Source organism: Centruroides vittatus, unplaced genomic scaffold (genome assembly GCF_030686945.1).
Source record: "Centruroides vittatus isolate TY-2023 unplaced genomic scaffold, ASM3068694v2 contig_724, whole genome shotgun sequence".
NCBI classification, from domain to species: Eukaryota; Metazoa; Arthropoda; class Arachnida; order Scorpiones; family Buthidae; genus Centruroides; species Centruroides vittatus.
Genome location: NW_027122462.1, coordinates 13,696 through 36,919, shown reverse-complemented (window position 1 = coordinate 36,919; position 23,224 = coordinate 13,696). Strand labels below are relative to the sequence as shown.

Sequence of the window (23,224 nt, the reverse complement as noted above, 5' to 3'; positions counted from 1 at the left end):
TCAGATATATACTCAAAGTCTCGAAATTACCTGGTGGTAATCTATAGTATTTCCATTTTTAATTATATTTTGAATTTATTTAGCTTAAAATTTGTTCTCTACCTGAAATTAGTAGTGTCTTCCAATGTTTATTATACACTTTCTGTAGGAAACACTGCCGTGCCGTTCATCTATTTAATTTGTATGAGGGTAAACATTTTAATCACATTAACGTAACTTACGTCGCAAATCCGAAGATACTATCATTTTTTGGAATATAGGTATTGTTTATCGAAAGTTAGTACATATGAAATACAGAACTGATTCACTGTACATTTAAAAAACATGTACAGTGAATTATTTTATCGTTTAATTGTTTTAACAGTAATTATATTTATTATTTTATTGTTTTAGCAGTGTCTTTTATTACATATACTGTTCGTTTTATCGTTTTGTTTTAATTACACTGCTGTAATCGTCGAATCAGCACGTTAAATCAGACACCTGTAACCATAATCTGTAATCAATGACTGGAGGGTCGGAGTCTCCTTGACCCCTCTTCAGGATGAGACACCACCGAAGCTCTCAGGACTTGGAAATCGCGACAGGAGGTTATTACGTTAAGGAAGCGGTCGCGGGTGACCGGTTAAGTTCGGAATAGAGATGAGTCGAGAGAAACGGGAAAGTAATTCACTCAAGATCCTTTCTGACTAGTAACAATGATTTAATATTAACAGAAGTAAATATAGTATACATGGAACCGGTCGTAATTAGGTCAATCGGAGAGAGTTTACAAACGAATCGCGGGTTAATAAGTACATAAACAATAATCAAACACCTTTATCGTTGCCGAGAAAGTTTAATTTAAAAGGAATGTTTTTGATCTATTCCATAGTCTATGGAATAGATCGACAACGTTACTTTTAAATTAAACTATCTCGACAACGATAAAAGTGTTTGATTATTGTTTAATATTTCGCTAAGCACGTTCTATATGATGATAAATACCTGGTAACGACTCTTGCTACGATGCCGCCGGATAAATCAAACAGGAGAAAGTTTTCTGTTCTTGGCAGTCCTTCGTTCAGATGCACTACAGGCGAAATGGCTAATCCGTAAGGAAGAACTTGACAAAAGTACAGGCACAGGTAATAATATCGGAAGATAAATCCACAGGTATTGAGTGAAGGACTCGATCTCGGGATTGGCTGCGACTTTCAAGGATCTGCAACTTTTGGAATAGGAAACTGGTGATGACTCTCTGCATTTGTCATCGCCTTCTTTTTATTTGCACCTTCTCGTGAGTTTTCTCCATGAAGCGAGGAGAAGGTGGTTGAGGGTCTGGCGTCCAATAGATGAAGTTTGTATAGAAGGCTCTGGGCATTACACTGGGTGTGTCATTTCTTTAACAAGGCAACAAGTTTGTGAAAATTAATCTTTTTGAGTTTAACTTTGCCTTTTGATGAAATAAGGGTTGAAATTTACGGTAAAATTTACAGTGGTTAAAATTTAAGATGAAATTTTCGTCTCTTTGCCTTTCACAATTTCATAGATGCGGTAGTATCGATTTTATAAATGTTTATATTTTTAAAAAATCTTGATGCGGGGAGAGGTCTGAAATGTATACTTCTTCAAAAAATAGTTATTTTCTAAGGCTTACCTGTGTCCAATGACGGTGTAATAAGTCCAGCAATATAGAAGGCAAACATAGTGCTCACACTTATATCACGACTAGAAAAGAAGCGTGTCTTAGTACAAAAGTACATGCTAATTCATATAATTAGATTTCATTAACTAATACATTCGAGTCTGCATAAGTCAACTCCCAAATAACACGACACTCGTCGGTTACGTAGTCACTTTTTTGTGATTCCGGCCGACTTACATAAGCATTAATGTTATTAACCTTTCTATGATCACGTTGAAAAGTCATAGTTTGAATTTACAAAATTGTCAGTCAGACTGGATAACGACAAATGTAAAAAGTGATAGCTATCTATAAATTTAAAACAATCTAAAGTATATGTAGTGTATCTTCCATATTGATGGGAATAATTCTAATAGAAGCTATATACTTTTTAAAAATATCTTTTAAAATCAAATGTGAATCGTAACCACAAAAATTATGAAGAACAACAAGAGTAAAGGGTTTTTGATTTAAATTTAAATTACATCTTTGACACGCTATTTGTCGATTCAACTTCCATCTAAATGATTATGGTTAATTACGCTCAAATCATTAGGGGAAAACTTTCTACCACAAATATTACATTTTCCTCGATGAATAGAATTTGGAATTGTCCAACGATCTAATGAAATATTCAGTTCTATTTCTTTAATAAGATGTTCTGATTGTTAATTTAACGTTTTTAGAAAATAATCTATTACATATTTTCCCCAGTAAAATTTAGAATAAATAATTGTTCGTTTTTATCTAATACGATCATCGCATAACAAATAGGTTTATAAATTTGCATAACAGTACTAAAACTAGTTTGTACTAAACAGTACTAAACTATCCGTTGGTTGCATCACATTAAAAACTATTTCTGGTAAACATTCGAAGTCACAAAGTATTGTGAAACCCGCAAATATTCCTCAAAAAGAAATATGTACGAATTTGTTAAGGATAACAGTAAAGAAAACAAACTGTGTAAGTATCAAGTCGCCAACACTGGACTTTGACGTCAACGCTCGTAATGAACAACGGGATAAACGAAATTTTTGGTAAAAAAAATTTAGAACGGAAAATATTAAAAATTTAAGGTGCCGTTTAGAAAGCAGAAAGAAACTAGAGAAAAAAATATCGAAATGAGCTTAGATGTCATAGTCAACAATTAAATGTGAGCAGAGTCTAGAATATGGTGTTGGGTAAACTATCTCTAGCCGACCTTTCCCGCAACCTATACAAAGCTCCATTCACACCTGGAGACAAGTAGGAGACCAATTAGAAAGCGCTGAAGAAAAATCTGCCCAATTAGCAACAGTGTGATCTCTCGAAAAACTTATAAAATTACTGACTTCAAGGACAGAGAGAGGTTCTTGCTAACATACTTTTGCTGTAATCGTCGTTCTCTTCAAATTTTTTTTGTGCTTCAACTCACTGATATTTTTTGTTTCTTCACTTTGCAAACTTCATCTCGTCATCACCCCAGGGCTCCATCATTGCAAAACAAAAACTTCTAGAGACCTCCAACCAGAAGAATGACATCCGGAACATTGTCAATCACTTATGTAAGCATTTTTCGACAAAAATAAACGGTTTCTTTGTGAAACGCTTCTCTTTTCTGTTTCATCAAAACTGCTACCCGCGTACGTATAGCCCTTAGTTATCCCGACGGTTAAGAATAAACTTTCCCATCTCGGCAAGCTCACAGTAGGCAAGTTGAGTGTTTAAGAATCTTATGATAATCACTAAATTAAAGAATAGAATTTTTCGACTTTAGGAACTAACAGTCTCTGAAATTTGAAATTTGTACATATTTATCTATGTAAATTTAAATTCAATTCGAGTTAAAAATCGTTTAAGCAATTTTTACAATAGTAGTAAAGAGACTTGTTTTTTTGTGTAAAAGCCTGTTGAAATTTCAAATTAAAAAATAATAATTTCGATATAATAATAAATTTACATTATTATCAAATTCAAATTGACTTATACTGTATAATAAGGAAAAACAATATCTTTATTACCATATACATTAATACAAACAGCATTTGATTTCTGAAAAACGAATTGTGAGACCACAAATTTTAGTAGGAAAATTTTGTAAATAAAAGTAAACTTTTATTTTCATTCGGAAATCGTTTTAAACATCCCTGGTTAGAAAAAACTCCTTGGAGAAAATCGAAGCAGAGGTCTCCATTAACTATCAACAGTTAAGTGGAAAAATTGACACTTAGCTGTCAAGAAGTGCCAGTCATCATCAAGAATAGACTGCTTTCCCACAATAATGCTATAAAAGCTTGTGCCATTAGAAACATAGCACGCTTGCGCTAGGAAGTAGTTTTTATATTTGGGTCTATCATTCTCCATGTTCAAGACCAGAATCCCGCCAAAAAAGACCTTCAGCGACTTTTCTATATCGCGTCGGCAATCGTTCTACTTCGAGTTATATCGTTCAATCTCACACCAAGAGGAATTTTATAAGAACTTTGTGAACTCTCTTCTCACTAGAATGGCATTAGGCGTAGTTTATAGCCGCCTGTTTGTAAAATTTGTAAGGCCGTACATTTAGTATATTTAACCGCATATAATTGAATAGCACTTACTTGAATAGTCTTGTAATTGCCTTTGTATATCATTTTAGTCAATCAGTAAATGTTTTATTTGTTAACCTGTTTCCTGTCACTCTAAGGACACCTGTCAACTTACTGCCACACTCCCCACTCACTTTTTGCCCTCCTAGCCATTCAACAACTCTGAGATCGGGCTTCACCATCCTGTGCAGTTCAAGTCGTCAGGAAGAAATTAGCCCCTGACTCCCTGCTCATTTCACACAAATATTTGATATAATGAAACAAGAAAAATTTAAATTCAAACAATTAATAAATTTTAAATATTGTATATAATTAGATACATTATTTTTATTATTTGCTAATAGAAAAATAGATGAAAAAATGCGATAAACGAAAAACATTTATCGTCTTTACATTTAATATTTAAAAGACATTTTTTGTTTACTAATTTTTTAGGTTAAATTATAAACCTACAGCCTCTGTTATACTTATCATATCCCAATCTAAGAACATCTATGAAATCTAATTTATAAATTACCGATCCACTACCTAATATAACAGCAATTGATATATTTCCTAGAATTTTTTTTATGGCATTCTCAATATTTCTTCAAGCTAGAGATAAAAAATAAAATTCATTTAACATAACTTGTAAAAAAAATGTTCAGACTCATATTTATCTTTTCTATCTATACATTTATACATTATTACTTTAAGACTAATAACAAATCAAACTCTACAATCCTTTTCAAAATCTGTAATTATATTAAAAAATTCAAATTTTATATGTCAGGGGGGAAGAATGGTCAGATCAACATACTCGAGATTAGATTTACAATAATATTGTAAAAAGTTTTGAAATGCTGATTCTACTACCAAAACGTTTAACAATTTTTATTACCTGATCTAGGTTAGGATGAATCAATGATTTTAAATGATTTTAAATAATTTCAGTTTTGTCTTGTTCAAAACATAGAAACATGTTTTTCTACACTTTTTTTTAACTATCAATTAAATTAAATCATTTTTCAAAAAAATTATGTTACAAAAATAGTAAGAATTTACTTACATCTAAGCTTCCAATTTTTTATATGTAGTTCTCTGAATATTTTTGAACAGCATTTCAGACCTAAAAAAATGAATTTTTTTCACTGGAATATTAAATTTATTTTGGATCTTTCCTTTAGTACTAGTTTTTGATAAACTAAAATAATTCTGCTGTCTAAATTTTTTGATTTCTAACTTATAACCATGGGATACATAGACAGAGTATGGTAAGATTGTTTTAAATATTAATTCATCTTTCGAGATTACTAAATCCAATTTTTTCTTTTTTTTCTTGTCACATCGTGGATTTCAGCCAATTTTCGTTTACGAATAGTGATTGTAAATCTATAAAAAAGATGAATAACTATAAAAAATTAATAATTTAATTTTCTTATTTAAAATCAAATCTAGAGAGATTCCAACTTATCTTCCATAGACATCTTTTTTCTTATTTTTAATTCTTAAATGAAAATGTTATATTTTTAATTATTATTGTAACCCATATTTTACATGTTCTTTAGTTTTAATAAAAGAGAGAGAGAAAAAAAATGTTGTTTATTTAATTACTGTCAAAACAAAAAATTAAGAACTGTTTTAATTAAACACAACATATGTCTATATATAGCGTAAAAAATCAATAAGAAAGCAAATAGCAGATTGCATGTTCCAATTAGTGACAGTACATGTTATTTGTTATTTTTTTATTTCGAAGCTAAAAATAATATATTTTAAATATAAAAAATGTTATATATTATTTTTGTCGACAGATGGCGCCACTATGATCTCTTGTATAAGTTTTAAATTATAAAAAATATGTTTTTTTTTGTTAAAGATGATGACTTGTATAAAATATATTAAAAATATGATTATGAGTTCTTTTATATGAAAAATATATTAAAAGCTATATAAAGATATTAGTTTTCTTATATAAATATTTAAATGAATATGAGTTTTTAGAAATCTTCTTTTAATTAAATACATATAACAGTTAAAAAAATAGTCTTTTTATTCCAACAACGCTTATTTAAATCATGTGAAAAAGTATGACCGAAGGAGCATAAAAAAAAGTGTTGTTTCGACGTATATGAGAGTTTTTGAGATAGGAATTATCTCAGAATTACTAGAGTGATTTTACAATTATGCCAGAAACCATTGTATTTTTGTTCCTGCTGCGATGTCTTTACTTTGAAATAATGAACGACTCTGGCATAAGAGTTATAAAATGTTAAACTTTTAACAAATTATTCCAGAATCTCTCATATATATACCACTAGCAGGCAATAAATAAATTGCTACTGACTCCACCAAGTCAAAAACACAAACACATAAAAGTTAAATCTCATACAGACAGATATAATTTTTAGATATCATGTCTTCAAGCATTCATATAGAATGTGACATCAACACACTTTAACAAAGGTGTCGTTTTCAAACAGAAGCGACAAGCAGTTATCCAGTTGTTGAATAGTAAAATTATTGGTGAGAAACCAGGGCTCACTATTTTTAGTGAGCAAGCAAAGAATGGCAACTTTCTACTCACAGAACCAAAAACATTTCACACTACTTTTTCAAGTGTCAAGGTAAAGCTAATGCATTTTTGACATCATAAGAGTTCTATTATAAAACGTTATGTGCTCAGGATATTATCGAATAATAGTGTTACATATTGTGATTATCTTCAAAATTATTTCAAATCTAAAATATGGTTCCAAACGTTGTGTATTGCACACTTCTGGTATAATATTACAGCATTACAATGCGCAATTAAACACACACACCTATTATGACTGTTCAAAGAATTTTGGATCTATATATAAAGTGTATTTTTCATCCTCTTATTCGAATAACCTAGTGCAGAGTGGTTATATCTTTGAAGCACTCAAAAACATTGTTAGTGGACAACAATTCAGTACAGTTAAGCTGAGAACAGTTATGCATGAGCTTTCATGCAAATACTTAAAAGAATGTTTTCTGTGCAATCAAAGCACAACAGACAGCCCTTGATTAACGTGGTTAATTAATTGTAAACTCGTGTGAGCGACATACACCGTAGGTTAATCAGGCCGCTTTATAGCGTTACTTCCCATATATATCGTGTGTTACGTAGTTTTTTGTTTTTTGGATATTTTCGATTTTAGTTATAATAAACTCTCGTTATATATTGTCGTTACTCGAAATAACAGACCCTATCGAAGTCCTCGCGACTTCTCCAATCGATTGTATTAAGTCTCTCCTATTTTAAAGACATCCAGAGATATCGTGAAGCGGGTCTCGCAACCCGTTGCCGACTAAACGGTCTAAAAAGAACCCCCCTTTGCCTAGGGTATCTCACATCAATAATCATTATTATAATACTATGACAACACACACACACACACTTTATGTCTCTGAGAACCAATACTTATTATTTTACAAACATTTTTAACTTGATCTACAGACCATCGTCATGTATTTTCAATTGTCTGGAATATTTTTTTTGTATTGGTTTCAGGTTCGAACGATTATGTGTAAAGAAATTCAAATTTTGATAACTGTTCGAACATGTCGTTGAAACATCAAATATACCAAAAATGTAACAAATAGTATAAATATGTTAAATTGAACCAATTAGAATAAATTGAATAAAGTAAAATAAAATACAAATATATTAACACTATATACCTATTTGTGTATTCTGAAATATACAATATACCTAATTACAAAAACAAAGTGCGCGTTACGTTTTATATTTTACTGCGTTATTATTGTTGAAACATTTTTATGCTTATGGTAATTTTGTGGCATCTTTGCGGTTCAAACATTTGCCAGTAAGACTGGGTCTATATATTTTAAACGTTTCTACAGTCACTGCTAAAAACAGTGGGCGCACAGGTATAAAAATTTTAGTCTCATTTCATTCAAGAACCAAACTTTCTGTTTGTGCTACACTCTGGATAGTGCCATAGTATAGTGCCCTTATATGTAAATGTATGCATATAGTACAGTCTTGTCATTAAAGCCTTCCTACGCCTCTTTTATGTCACTTATACAGCGACAAATGCTTTTACCTTAGATGATGGCTGCTCTGTACTACTAATATTAAAAAGACATGACAATTTTAAAGTACAAAAATAGTATTACGTTATATATGAGTGATTATGTTTTAATGATTTTATAGAGTTCGTAAAATTTATTATGAGTAATGTAGTAAACTTAAGTTAATATATTACGAAAATGTTTGCGTTCAAGGCATGCCAACATTCTGCTGCTTCTTTTATAATGTGACTTTGAGTTGTAGTGAGCGATAGTTGCTATCAGGAAACGTGTAAATACTTTCTTACGCTGAGTAGAGCATAATGTTGACACAAAAACGATATACAAATTTTATAATTGCATTTCTTCCAAAATTCACATCTTGTGAAAATAAGAATGTTGTTTTTCGTTCCAGTTAGAATCGATCTGTGTTTTGAAGACTATTTTTATAGAAAATGCTGGATCAGTGTCCAGCATTCTTTATAACAAAGCAGAAATAAGCAAGGTTAGTTCAAAACTAACAGATTCTACACAATTCGATTACAGTAGAGCGTCGATAAGTGGAACGTCGGTAAGTGGAATGGCCGGAAAATGGAACGATTTTCAGTCAGACTGTGTCGTGCTGAATCGAATGTTTTTGATACTAAATTCACTTCTAAAGTATAATTTTCATGTTTTTTATATTCTTTAATATATTTATTTTGTTTGTAGAAAATGCAGGAATAATTTTTAACGATACGATAGCCTCGATGATTATTATAAAAATTTTCGTTAGGCTTAAAATCGACGAAAATTTAACACAAAGCGACACGCAACGGAGAAAAATTCAACAGGAAGCGATACGCAATGCAGAAAAATTTGAACATCGGACAGGTTAATGTATTTTTTCGTACAAAGTCGGATACTAGAACAAATCATTAACTGGAAGGATTCCAGTCTTCAATTGGTTCCACTTATCGACGCTCTACTGTACTATAATGTTTTGTACTTATTCAAACCGTTTGATTTGAGAACAGTTTTTATTATTTTACATCATGGATGCACAGACCGCGGCCCGCGGGCCGCATGCGGCCCGACGGTCGAATATTGGTGGCCTGTCGACAGCAAAAATAATACTTTCGTACATTCGAAGAATATTTAATTTTATTCCAGAATAAAACCAAAAAAATCTAAAAACTTTATATAAAGTTCAAAATAGTAGAGAAATCAAGAATTTTTTAGTGCGGTGTGAGCAAGCGAGATAGCAATAATCCCGAATTCTTGATTGCTCGCGTAGGTACGAGTAGATACACGAAGCGTAGGAGAATAAGTGCAGTTTAATAGTGTTTTGGGGAGGCAATAGTTCTAGTGTAGATTTTAACTCGACTAGTCGGTGTCATATATTTTGATCCACATTCAACGTAGATTTCCTGTTAACCCGTCAAGTGCCGTATATAATTGTGTTATGAAATCGTAAGTAAAACTCTGTTATTAATAAGTGTTTCCCTACCTATTTAATCAATTTTAATCAAATTTAGCTTTAATGTTGGCCAAATATTAAAATAAAACAAAGAAATTACTATTTTTATCAGAATTTCTCTAACTGTAATAATTACGTCATTATTTCAGATATAAAATGTAGGGATCGCAAAAACGCGTAAAAATGGTGAATAATTATAAAGTTCCGAAGTCGGAAAGTTTCGAGAGTCAAATCGTGTCAGGAACATGTGTTGGTGATGTAAACCAGACACGAAAGAAACTCTCCCAAACTTATCCTAAAACAAACGCGACACGATAATGAACGACCGAGGGGATGTCAACCGAGAGAGAGGGAGCTTTGTCCAGGTGCTCGTGTACGAGTGTCGGAAACGGGAAACAGAGGGGGGTAAATGGCCACCGAAGCATCTGGCGGACCGCGTGAGGTCAAAAACGTCAAAGAGAGGGCCATAACGGCCGGAATATACGAGCACGAAACAAAGACTCCGTCAACACCTCTCGGAACTCTCCCGACCCAGATCGGTCTCCAGTTTCGCCTAGAAACAAAAGAAATGACCAATCGGGGTAAGGGAGAGGAAGAATAGAACCAATCAAAACGGTGAAATTCAGGGGGGAAACTCCTATAAAACTCCCGAGTCGCAAGGTCAAGGTGTGGACCCTCCTTCCGTCGTTCTTGGAAGAAGTGCGGCAGTTCTCCTCTGGACCAGTGTTACCTCATAGACGCCAGAACCTACGTCCGCCAGCTGGTGACCCCCGTCCAAGCCACACGTCCAGTGCAATAGACAGTTCGTCATCCCAGCCCCGGGCACGCATCTTCGGAAGACGGACCGCATCCGACTACCGACAACTGGAGATCTCTATCACCACAAGAGTCGATCTAGATCGCAATTTGTACCAATAATATGTAAGTTAACTTAGTAGTTAGAATAAACGGTTTTGTGTAAGACACTTGTCATCTTTGTCTCCTACCGCCACCACCCACATACGTTTTCGACCCTAGGTTTTCCTGACGCGTGATTAACTGTTTTCCCCTGGAAGTCGGCGGTCTTACAAAAATCTGTATAAAAATCTTAAAATTTCTGAGGAATTTAATCAATTATTTTTGATAATTTAAAAAAGAATGGGTAATTTAAGTAGGTACTGTAATTGTTTTTAGGTGCTGTGTTAATCCTAGCCAAGATTAGAACGCAACATGGAGAAGCCAGGACCTAGTAAAAAACGTAAGGTTTAAGATGAAAATCGGCAGTTTCAAGAAATTTGGACTGAGAAATACTTTTTTGTATGGTCGCATAACAAAGTCGTTTGTTTAATTTGCAAGAATTCTGTTGCGATTGCAAAGGAATATAATGTAAAAAGGCATTATGAAACGCAGCATCCTTTTTTTACCAAGTTTACAGGCGAATTAAGAAAACAAAAAATGTTGTCTTTAAAACGGGAGATTATTGGTCAGCAAGCTATGTTTACAAAACCCATTCAAGATTCAGAAACAGCTACAGAAGTTAGTTATGAAATTTCTCGAATGATAGCAAAGCGAAGTCGCCCCTTCAATGATGGCGATTTTGTAAAAGAATGCATAGAAATTGCCGCTAAGAAAATGTGTCCAGAAGCAGCAAAAAAGTTTGAGAAAATTCAACTGAATCGTATGACTATCCAAAGATGAATTATGTCTTTGTCAGGTAATATTGCGGAACAATTAATTGAAAAAACTAAGATCATTGAATTTTTTTCATTAGCACTCGACGAATCCACTGATATTAGTTCCACAGCTCAACTTCTCATATTCATACGAGGTGTTACTCAAGATTTTGAAGTCTTAGAAGAGTTATTCGGAATGTGTTCATTGAAAGGTCAAACCAAAGGAGTTGATATACTCAATGTACTTTTGGATGAGTGTTCAAAAACTGATTTGGACTTATCAAAATTATCGGGAGTTGCGACTGACGGTGCTCCTTCGATGATTGGTGTCAATTCCGGGCTAGTTACTTTGCTGAAAAAGCATCTGCAAGGAAAAAACATAAACGCTGAAGATCTCATGCAGTTTCACTGCATTATACACCAAGAAACCCTCTGTTCTAAAAAAATTGAATTTCAAAATGTCATGAAAGTGGTAGTTTCGACTGTAAATTTCATAAAATCACGAGGACTCAATCACAGACAATTCAAACAATTCCTTGATGACATCGAAAGCGAATACGGAGATTTACTGTATTATACAGAAGTAAGGTGGCTAAGCCGTGGATTGACACTGGAACGATTTCTAAATTTAATAGAAGAAATTGAAATATTTCTGGCGGAAAAGCAAAGGGATGTCCCGGAACTTAAAAATCCTGATTGGTTGTGTGATTTGGCTTTTTTAGTTGACATTACAAATCATTTGAATGTCTTGAACACATGGCTTCAAGGCAAAAATCAACTGATATCCCAGCTCTACGCTCATGTATCATCCTTTCAATGCAAGCTAACACTTTTCAGATCACAATTGAATTCTGGAAATTACAATCATTTTTTGAATTAAAAGAAAATGGCTGAAAAATTCAACAAAACTGCGATTAATTTCAGTTATGTAGAAAAGCTAGATATTTTGATTCAATCTTTTCAAGACAGATTTTCGAATTTTAAAAAAGTGAAACCTCTGTTGGACATATTCAGCAATCCTTTCACGATTTCAGTTGAAAATGCGCCAGAGTCAATGCAGTTAAAAATTATCGACATTCAAAACGATCAAGATTTACGCAACAAATTCAACGAAGGAGACTTGCTGAACTTTTACCGCTGCATTGATAAAAATATGTACGAAAAGTTGCGCATAAACGCTCTGAAATGTGCCAGCTTATTTAATTCTACCTATATATGTGAACAAACTTTTTCAATACTAAATAATAATAAAACAAAAAATCGAAACCGCCTTGCAAATGAAAGTTTGGAAGCAGTTTTACGTGTTGCTACAAGTAAATTTAAGCCAAATATAAATAAGATTGTAAGCACTATGCAGTGCCACGCTTCAAATTAATAAATTCTTTTTGAATTTTAATAAATTATTATCAATTCTTTATTGTCTTTAATTACCTATACTTCTGGCGGCCGGCCCGCCATTAGTTCATGATTTGCCCGAGTGGCCGCTAGTCTTCATAAGTCTGTGCAACCATGTTTTACATTGTAAATTCTACTGTCATTTTTCATATTTTGATTTAATTCGTATCACAATTAGACAGAACATTATTTCCGAACAGTTAGACAGTGTGTTATCTAATTGTCCAGAAACGGCTGCCGGTGGTCACTTTCGTTATCCTTTCAGCTACTGATAGAGCCAAGTTAATAATAACTTATTTATTGCATACTTTATAATTTTGAATCACCTAAAGTTAGAAGTAACTTGGTTAAATAAGTTAAAATCTACCTCCCATAGTTTATTGTAATTTATTAATAAGTTTAAGTGCAGGCTGCACATAATATAGAAAAAATAACCACAAAAACTTTCAAATGAAGACTTATTTGCCATACACATTTTCAGTCTTTCTAGTTCGTAATGAGATGTCATTAGTTTAACAGATAATTACAACTTCTAGTTTGAACAGAATACTACAAAGTTCTTAAACTTTTAAACTCTGATATTTTATTATTAAAAATGGAAGCCAGAACCAAAAATTTACACATCAATATTTTCTTTCATTAAATAATCATGTTACATTTCATTTTTTTAAAAGTGTACATATTGATATATCTAATAAATTTCAGTAATTTCATTTTATTTTATTTCTTGTAATTTCAGCAAGTGATTATCTATTAAATCTTTTTATGAAGATGTAGAGTTTTCCATTAAGTTTGTTAATATTTACGACAAAGTTGCAAGATCTCACTAGATCGTGTCGAAATTCTTAATGTAAAATTTTGTTACAAAAATATCCCACAAGTCAATAATTTTAACTTTTATTTAAAAAATATTTACTTCTTCTTAAACAACTTTATTTTATCTACAGTACACAACTTGATAATATTTGAATAAATGCAATATGATGAGAACTTTATTAAATATAGTAAATGTTCTACAATATAACGAAGTTTATTTAAAATACTTTACCATTTATAATTTTGTTTTATATCATAAATATCTGTCGCTTTGAAAAATGTCCAAACAGCAGAACTTATTTGCTGTTTTAAACATTAGAAGAGACTTTAATCTCACAGTTACTGTTCTGAATTGTAAAAAACATCATTACCCAGAAGTGAATCCAATTGAATATCCACATAAACACTATCAATATTTTATTAAATTACTTAATACATCAGTTAATGTTACACAAACAATCTACATATAAATAGAAGTTATTTATACATATCATATACATACTGCGAATATGTTGCACAAAAAATCTAGTGTACTATTTCGGGTTAGCTTCTCCTATACAGTATAAGAAAAAATGGAATAACGGTGACTCACTGCTATTAAGCTAATTCGCTTGTGCGTTTCCTGACGATAAAGTTAGGTGTTTTGAAATATTTTAGAGAAACTTGTTAATAAAGTGAACTTTAGTAAAGCAGCTTATTATTTCATTATATTTACTAAACTATATAATCTATCAGAATAAATCAATTTGCTCTAATGCTAAAGAGGAAAAAGTTCTGTTTGTGGGTTTAAATTCGTGTGGGTTTTAAGTACTGAAAGAATGGGACTATAATGCTGTTGATATAATACTACTCTAACTGGCGTATGCTCTGCAAATGCATCATTCGCCAACTGCAGAAAGTCGCCTCTAAAAGTTTCAGATAGTTCTTCTGGATTATTTACTGTTTTTAAAAACATACCTTTACTAGACCTCATCTCTAAATATATGTAAATTGGTCGATCTAATGCTATTGCGCAACTATAAATAGATATAGAATTAGCCCAAATATCTGTGTGCGAAATCGATGGATAATGCTCTTTTGCCATATTAAAAAGTCTATTGCTAACAGTTATTCCGCGGACCATATGATCCAAACTTACCTGCATTTAATTATTTTCAATCAGTGAATGCATGCTGCTTTTATATTTAATGAAATAATATAGGGTGCATAATCTTATTAATTCAACAAAAGTATTATCGCTGAATTTTTATTCTTCCGTGTCAGATAGAGAAACTGACACGGATGAATAAAAACAATCACCGTCACCTAAAACGGAAACAGGATGAAATTCACTTAAAAATAAAAAGTGCAGTATCATATAACTAAGATAATCTATTTTATATTTTACCTTATCAAAAGCACTAATCCGTGTTTACTTTTCTATCGTATTTTTTTGGCTGTCGAAAGAAAACCAAAAAAATACGATACAAACGTACACACGAAGGATATAAAACATGTATATAATACAATTATATAAAACTTTACTGTATATAATTCAAGGTTTATATAAAAAACTTAATTATTTATTATTCTTTCTGCCTTCCAGGTAATAATGACCTCGATAAATTACGCGATTAATATAAACAAATATAAAAATGTAGAACAAAAATGCTGTTTAACGAGTGTAGTAATAAATTCAGAATAAAAAAACGTATTTGATAAAGAAATGATAAACTTCTTTCCTGTATAAAAACATTTTAAATTATTTATTTTATACGAAAACTTATAGCTTTACCATTTACATCTATACTAAATTACTTAGAATTAATAACTGAAAGTCCTTTCACTTCTTATCTATTCGTTGTATAATATAAAATTATATGACAGTAATTTTTTTAACAATATTGTTCAACATATATTGATGATTTTCGGCCCCCTTTCTGAATCTAGGTGATCAGATTAATGTCACGCAACTCATTTAATAACGCTTAGAATATATTTTAAAGCTAAATATTAATATTACTGATAAAACAATGCTTATTACTATTGAAATACTATATTTTATAAATATTTTTTTTCACACGAATTACGTAAAATATATCAAGTTTAATCTACAAAATCCAACTAATTGTCGAACTGATTGTAATTCATCAAACTAATAAATTATGTAGGCTTAATATTTTAAACTTTTGAGTATATTGCCTACCTCGTGTGCCATTTATTTTATTATATATCTAAAATATTGTTTTGAATACATATGAATATGAAATTAGTCAAATTGGGAATAAACTATTAAATGTAAATTATCATTGAACAAATTTTGATCTTTATTAAACAAGTAAAAAATATGATATAATTATGTTACCACTTTCTGTAATGAAATTGCCCAATACTTCAGTCGAATATTGGCACATACTCTCATGCGATTTCTGTCTTTTAATCATTAATTTAATCGATGAATTATTCACAAATCGCCATGAAGTTGTTGAAAACTGCATGGCGATTTTCAATGTTTCTTCAAATAGTTCAGAAAATTTACTTTTTCGAAGTTTACTGTAAGCTTTAAATAGATCACAAACTTAATCAAATTTCATAGAAACATTACTCGTATAATACGTTTTAAGTTTCTGCTTTAAACTTGAAAGTGATCACAAACTATTTCTAAAAACTCATAATCAAAAAAATGTGAAAAAAGTGCAAAATGAATGTCTTTTACATAGAAAAAAATACATCACATCAGTTACTATTAAAACCTCTATATCGCAGGGATAAAAAAATACAGTAGTTAATTTAAGTATGACCGCAGAATACACCTCTTATCATCGCGGACAACAAGTAGAGAAACACTATGACACACAGAAATAATTATTCTGTATGTGGTAATGAAACGTTGTTTAAAATTTTTTTATTTCTTAAAATATCATTAATTTAACACGTTGACTGCCATTTACGAGATGACTCGTAGTTACCGTTTCTGCCTAGGACGCCACCTACTAGTTATATCGTAGTTTGTTTCCTTGCCATATTTGTGCAGCTACGATGTAATTCGTAGTATATCAGTGTAAATATGAATAGATAGCTTCAGGGGCAAGAACAAAAAATCAAGTTTGGCTTACATGAACAGAACATTTATTAATTAATGAACAGAAAATATAATCATAAAAAGTTTATTCAAAATCGAAAGCAAAACAATATTTTTATTGTTTGTGATAATTTATAAAACAAAAATATAAATTTAAACGAACAGAAAATATTATAAAATGTTTATTCAAAATCAAAAGCAAAACGATATTTTTATTGTTTGTGATAATTTTTAAAACAATCTTCTACGCAAAGGGCTGGCTTCTCAAGACAGATTGGACAGAAATAACGCGTTTCTTGGCGTTTTTTAGCTTTGGTACAAATTCGACATGGCTTTGTCGGATTTTGTTTTTTCTGAGTAGATGGGATACTCTGTAAATAGTGAAGCTTCTGCAATTTAATTTTTTTTGAAACTGGTTGAATCTCTTCTCCAATCAACGCTTTGACGAATGCTTCTCTAAACTTTTAGTTTAGAGAAGCATAAGTTTTATTTTAGAGAAAAAGAGAAGCATAAGTTAGCTTATAGAGAAGCATAAGTTTTATTTTAGAAGAAGTTGCTTTTTGAAAGAGTTTGTGCGCATTATGTATATATATTTCTATAATATGTAATGCAACCTTTTTGAGCCATCTAATAGTCTTTCTTAGAGCTGTGTAGTACGATAGCATTTGATCTGATCGTCAATGCCAGACGTTCCATGATTATAATCTTGAATTATATTCGGTTTCATCGAACATTTTCCATCGCGATTGAACACCTCTACCATTTCAACAACGTGCATGTTTGAAATGGTAAGGACTTCTCGTTTGTCTTTTTATTTACATACAGTAACAGGACCATTTCACTGCCAAATAAACTCCCCCATCCTCACCAAAAATTTTGTCAGATTCTGAATCACTTAGATTAGTGTAGTAATCAAGTTGTTTTTTAGTCAGTGGTCTTTTCTTATCCATTTTGGGATATTTATAATTTGATTATAAAAATAAATAAAAAATAACACTCTCAAAAAAGACGTAAATGTGATGTGCTCGCCTCTATATCCGATTTATTACTAATGAATTTAGACGCACATCTCCGATTGGCTGTAGCGAAGTGACAGGACGAATCGTGTCTGTGCACGAATTAACTCGTAGTTTGGCTTTAGCGAAGAGCTTTCTGTTACATAAGCCAACTACGAGATAATTCGTAATACCTTTATTTTAAGAAAAACACATTCTATATGCTATTTGATTATTACTATATACTCTGATTAGAGTTTTTAATAATATAATATAATTAAATTAAGTTGGCGTTTTACAACAGAATCCTTAAAAGTCACATGGCAGTCAACATGTTAATAAGAAAATACGAAATAAGTTATTTTATAACAAAATTCTACAATCAAACGCTTGTGCCATCAATTTTATTAGTTTTTTATTCAGTTTTATAATTACAGATTTTTTTATGTAACCACTGTCAGAGTTCAAATTATTGTATCAATATTATTATATAAATATTATAAAATTATTCAATTAATATAAAGGTAAATAAGTAGGTAGGATATACTATAATAGAATTATTTTAATTTCAGAAAAATGCCACCGAAACAAAAGTATGAAGACAATTATATTAAATTGGGTGTTACTTCAATAGAATAAAATGAGGAGACCAGATCTCAATGCCGAATATGTGCAACTGTTCTTGTCAATGATGCTTCGAAGCCGGCAAAGTTGGAACGTCATTTAAAATTTGTACATTCGAATTATTGTGACCGTCCACAAGAATTCTTCGAGGGAAAACTAATAAATCTAACAAATATTAAACTTGGACCCAATGGAACAAGTTATGCAATATCTGAAAAAACATTGGCTGCGTCATTTGAAATTCCAAAATTGATTGCCAAATCCAAAAAAGCACACACTATCGGCGAATCTCTAATAAAGCCTTGTATACTTGTAACTGCCGAAGAGCTTTTAGGGGAAGAAGCTCAAAAAAAAATTTGTGAAATTCCATTATCAAATGACACGGCGAAGTCGCGTATACAAAAAATGTCAGTAGTATAAGGGAGAGAGACTCTGGGATAATTTTTTAAACTTTTAAGACTTTATAACTTTTATCGTAGTAACGCTCAACATTTCGAGGGAAAGACGTCGACCGGGGGCTAAAAATGGCAAAATCGTTCGAGCGTTTCTACGATATTTGCATTCCAAAAGCTCTCGTAGACATTAAAACCACGCTTATTTTTGTTGCCCCTTCAGATATACTTCACCGCGAAATGTGAGCGAGCGTTTTTACAATACGACGAATGAGCGATTGTAGAATAATTTGCCGATATTTTTGTTATATATTTTTTTAAGAGATTTTTTTTGTTTATATATAGATCTCTTTACAATACGACGAGTCTTAAGAGAAACGATATTTTTTTTGTTTATATATAGATCTCTCTTAAGAGAATCAATTTTCTTTATCTAAGAGAATTAATATTATTATTATATATATAACTTTAATATTTAAGATATTTTTTTCGTTAAGCCAATGCCATCTGTTGGCAAAATATTAAATTTTTTTTGTTAAGTCGAAGGTGCTATCTGTTGGCAAAATATTAAACTTTATTTTTTGTAATTATTTTTTTGGATCCTTCAAAATTTCGAAGGTGATTAAAAAAATAACAAACAGCGCGAACCGTCTGTCGCTATTCAGATCGCGCCATTTGCTATTTGGTTTTATCGATTCTTTTACAATATATATATTTTTTTCTTCTTTCTTTTATTTATTTTTATATTTTTATATATATTTTTATTTTTTTATATTTATATATTTTTTTTATTTTTATATAAGAGAATCAATATTTATATATATTTATATATTTTTATTTTTATAAGTTTTTTTTGTTAAGCTGGCGCCATCTGTCGACAAATGTGTGTCGCGACTACGATTAAATAAACGACACACAATTTTCTCTCTAGTTCTGTTTTATTCGAAAATAGCAAACTAAATGATATTATAATAATTATAAAAACAATTAAATATAAAAATTTATAATAATAAAAAATGCTTATATTGATGACAAATATAGATGAGTCGATGAGATCTCTGTCGAATGTATCTAAAAAAACAATAAATATTATGTTGTATATTTATTTTAAAAAATTTTGATTATAAATAGTTTAAATTAGAAATTAAAAGTAGATTGTAAGGAAAATTTGCAAGAAAAAAAGCAGAGGGCGTTAGTTGTTCTTTTTTTCGAAACAAAGAAGATTGTGAAACAAAGAAAGATGCCTAGTCATTGTGTCTAAATGCAACTGTTGCTTTTAGACTTACAATTGTTTTTTAAATATAAGAGACGATCGATAGGATTAATTGATGTATCACCATCAACTGCGAAGGTAAGAAGTTTAAGATTGAAATTATAAAAAAAGCGTATTAAAAAGTTATAAAAAAAGTTAGTCGTAGAAAGCTTAAATTTATTTCAAATATTAAAAAACTAAAAAAATTTAAATTGAGCTAATGCCTAGACATTCATCTTTCTTCGCCTCGAAAAATCTTGCGGAATATTCTTACATCTATTATTTAAAATTTAAATAAAGTTTTTGAAAAAACTTACTTTTTATTGATCTTCAAATAGTACTATCATCCGCGGTCTCATTTTTATTATTATACGTTTGTACGCTTCAAAAAGAATAATTACATTTTTTTTAAAACCAACGTTTAAATTTGTTGTTTGTGAATAACTTTTTCCATTATGGTAAATGAATTGGGCTTTAAATACTGCTATTGAAATTTCTGATGATATATTTATCGGAATAGATATGACCGGGTTAACGTGATAGATATTATGGGTGGGGATTATTGTTTCTGAAAAAATTATGAAATACATTTTAAAAAAATACAATTAAATAAAAAATTTTTTCTAAAATATAAAAAAGATAATTACCATTATTCTCTAAAATTCTCCACGCTCCTTTGTGGAAGAAGCACACCTGATTTTTTTCATTGAAATTTTTAAGAATTTGCACGTTGTCCCATTTTTCAAAAACCATATGGTTTCCTCTATAAATTCTTCCTTCAAAATTTAAAGTGTATTTAGTAAAAAACTTGGTTTCTAAAATCGTCACAATCGACAGAGATCTCATCTTTGGGGTTAAAAAATTGGGTAAAAGCGAAAGTATTTATACTCTAAGTTCATTAATATATGCGTTCACTTTCGCTAGTCCCCGTCTTAGCCTACGGCATCAAAGTCGCGTCTTATCTGTCCCTCTCTATCTTTTTACATTCTAGGTCAAAGAAAGGCTTCCTAATTCAAAGTCAAGAATTCGAGGTGACCCGATTCTCACACAAAGCGACTAATGTTTTATAGTTTCAATTAAAAAACGCGTTTTTTTTAAAGTTTTTAAAGAAATTTTATTCGAGTAAACTAACGCTACATTGGTTACATTTAATGAATATATTTGGTGGTATTTTACCAAAACGAAAATTATTGCGTACAAAAGCGAATACATAGTTATCATCAAAATATTTAGTATTAGGCTGAAGAATTTTTAAGTCTTGGTTTCTCGATATTTTGTAGAGAAAAAATAGGCAAAAGTATCCGCACGTAGGGCTATACGGACCTTGGAGCATTCTTCGATTCCAGCGCAACTCCTTGGAATTCTGTCTTATGAACTTTATAATTTTCGGGATTTTTGGCGGTAGTCTGTATGAGTCAAAATAATAACAAGTCGAATTTCGGAAAAAAAAGAGCTATCCAGTGTCGTTCGGGATTTTTGCTGTTCTCTGTATTAACGATAAAGCTTCTATTCTTTCCGATTGTTTGAGGTAATAAATCCGAGGGATAAACGCCACCGAATGTCTTGCTAATTTTGGAATCACCTAACGCCAGTTTCCAAAGCGTAATCGTATCCATTAGTTGTTTAGTAGTCGACATAAATGTTTCGCGATCGATCGATTTCTATTGTATTACGATATTCTAAGAAGCATATGACGTTAACTGTTTCTGGCAAAGGTCTTTTGAACTTTAAATCGAAACTAACATTTCCATAGGTTAACACAGAGGTATGATTTTCGGATGCCGCGCGGTTGGGAGTTAGGTCGAATACGTGGAACATGTATCCTTGAGCGTAGTCAAAATACAATATATTAGCGAATTTTCCGTAGGAAATTCCCCCTATTTTTTCGAATAATGTTGCATAACTTTGAGCGTAAGGTTTGGCATCAAAGTCTGGACAGAACGGGTTGGGCGGGATTAAAATCGAATCTTTTATAACAGAAATATAGTTTAAGTCGAAATTTTCAAAATTGAAAGGATTTAAATCGATCTGTCCATTAAAAGCGTTATTTTGCACCAATCCGATTATCAGCGCTGTCCAACTTATCATAGCCCGCGAGCCATATTTTCTTCACCAAACATTTCGGGGGCCAAGAAGGTTGATAAATGAAAAGTCAGTTTATGTTAATTAAAGAAATATTTTATTTATACTAAAAAGAAAACTTTAAAATATTCATAATATATTAATGAGAACATTGTGGCTGTAATTTTCACATAGTAAAATAATTTTAATATTAATAATAATAATTTAGTAACAAATTTATTCATAGTAAAATGTACTCGCGGGCCGTAAAAATAATTTGGTGGGCCGTATACATCCCGCGGGGCGCCAGTTGGACAGCCCTGCGATTAAAATTTTTTTCGGGATTTGACCGATTATCGCATTCGATATATTTGAACTTAAAATCCCTTTACTTAATGTAAATACTTTAATATTAACTTGTCGATAAGGCATTTTAATTACAGAATTTTCTAATGTTTTTTTCATTCCAATTAAGATGCTAGGACTTACTTTTATTCTATTTACTTTTAACGTAATATTCTTTAATCGAATCTGATAAATATCGGCCGTCGCCATTAGAGCGAAAGCGTCTTTCGAACGTTCCAATTTTATCCGAACATCTACGCCGTTTATCAATAATTTAGGTTGATTAATAAAATCGAAATGAAGTCGTCCGTATAAATCTAATACTTGGCTTCTGCTCCTTTTCTTAAACCTGGTGACTAATCCTTCATCCTTGGTGTCTTTAATCGGATTGGTTTCGTTTAAAAATCCGGCAGTGTCTTTGTAGAAGAAAGAGCTGGTTAAATAGGTTTTTTGTGCTTATTCGAAGGAAAATAATAGATTTTCTATTATCGCTCTATATGGGTAATTAACGTGCGTAGATATAGTTTTATCATTAAATATCGTAGTACATTGAAAAAACATCGAATGCAAAAAATTATTCACGGGTGTTACTAAATCGGCATCGAGAGTAGAAGTTCCATTTTGTTTAATAACAGTAACTTGCGCATTAATCGAAATACTGCTCAAATCTATTAAGTTTTCTCCGGAGCCGGGGATTAGAAATTCTATAGGAGATTTCTGATCAGTTATCGAAGCGATGGGATGTAGAATAGCCTCGGTAGTATTTAAAATCGCCAACTGGGTCGGAATAGTTTTAAAAAAATCTACTTCCGATTTTAAACACGGGCAGGAGAAAGGATCCATTTTTTTTAGGAGAAAATATCTACTACTTTCCTCTTCTTAGTATTCTTTCGTTTTA

General features: G+C 31.2%; 1 protein-coding gene across 1 annotated transcript; it reads left to right on the top strand.

Moving 5' to 3' along the window:
- The first annotated feature begins 11,167 nt into the window (after positions 1–11,167).
- On the top strand, positions 11,168–12,265 carry LOC136980793 (general transcription factor II-I repeat domain-containing protein 2-like). The gene is made up of 2 exons (XM_067276988.1): positions 11,168–11,390; positions 11,484–12,265. The coding sequence occupies exons 1-2, from the start codon at positions 11,168–11,170 to the stop codon at positions 12,263–12,265; spliced, it is 1,005 nt and encodes a 334-aa protein (XP_067133089.1).
- Positions 12,266–23,224: the final 10,959 nt, after the last annotated feature.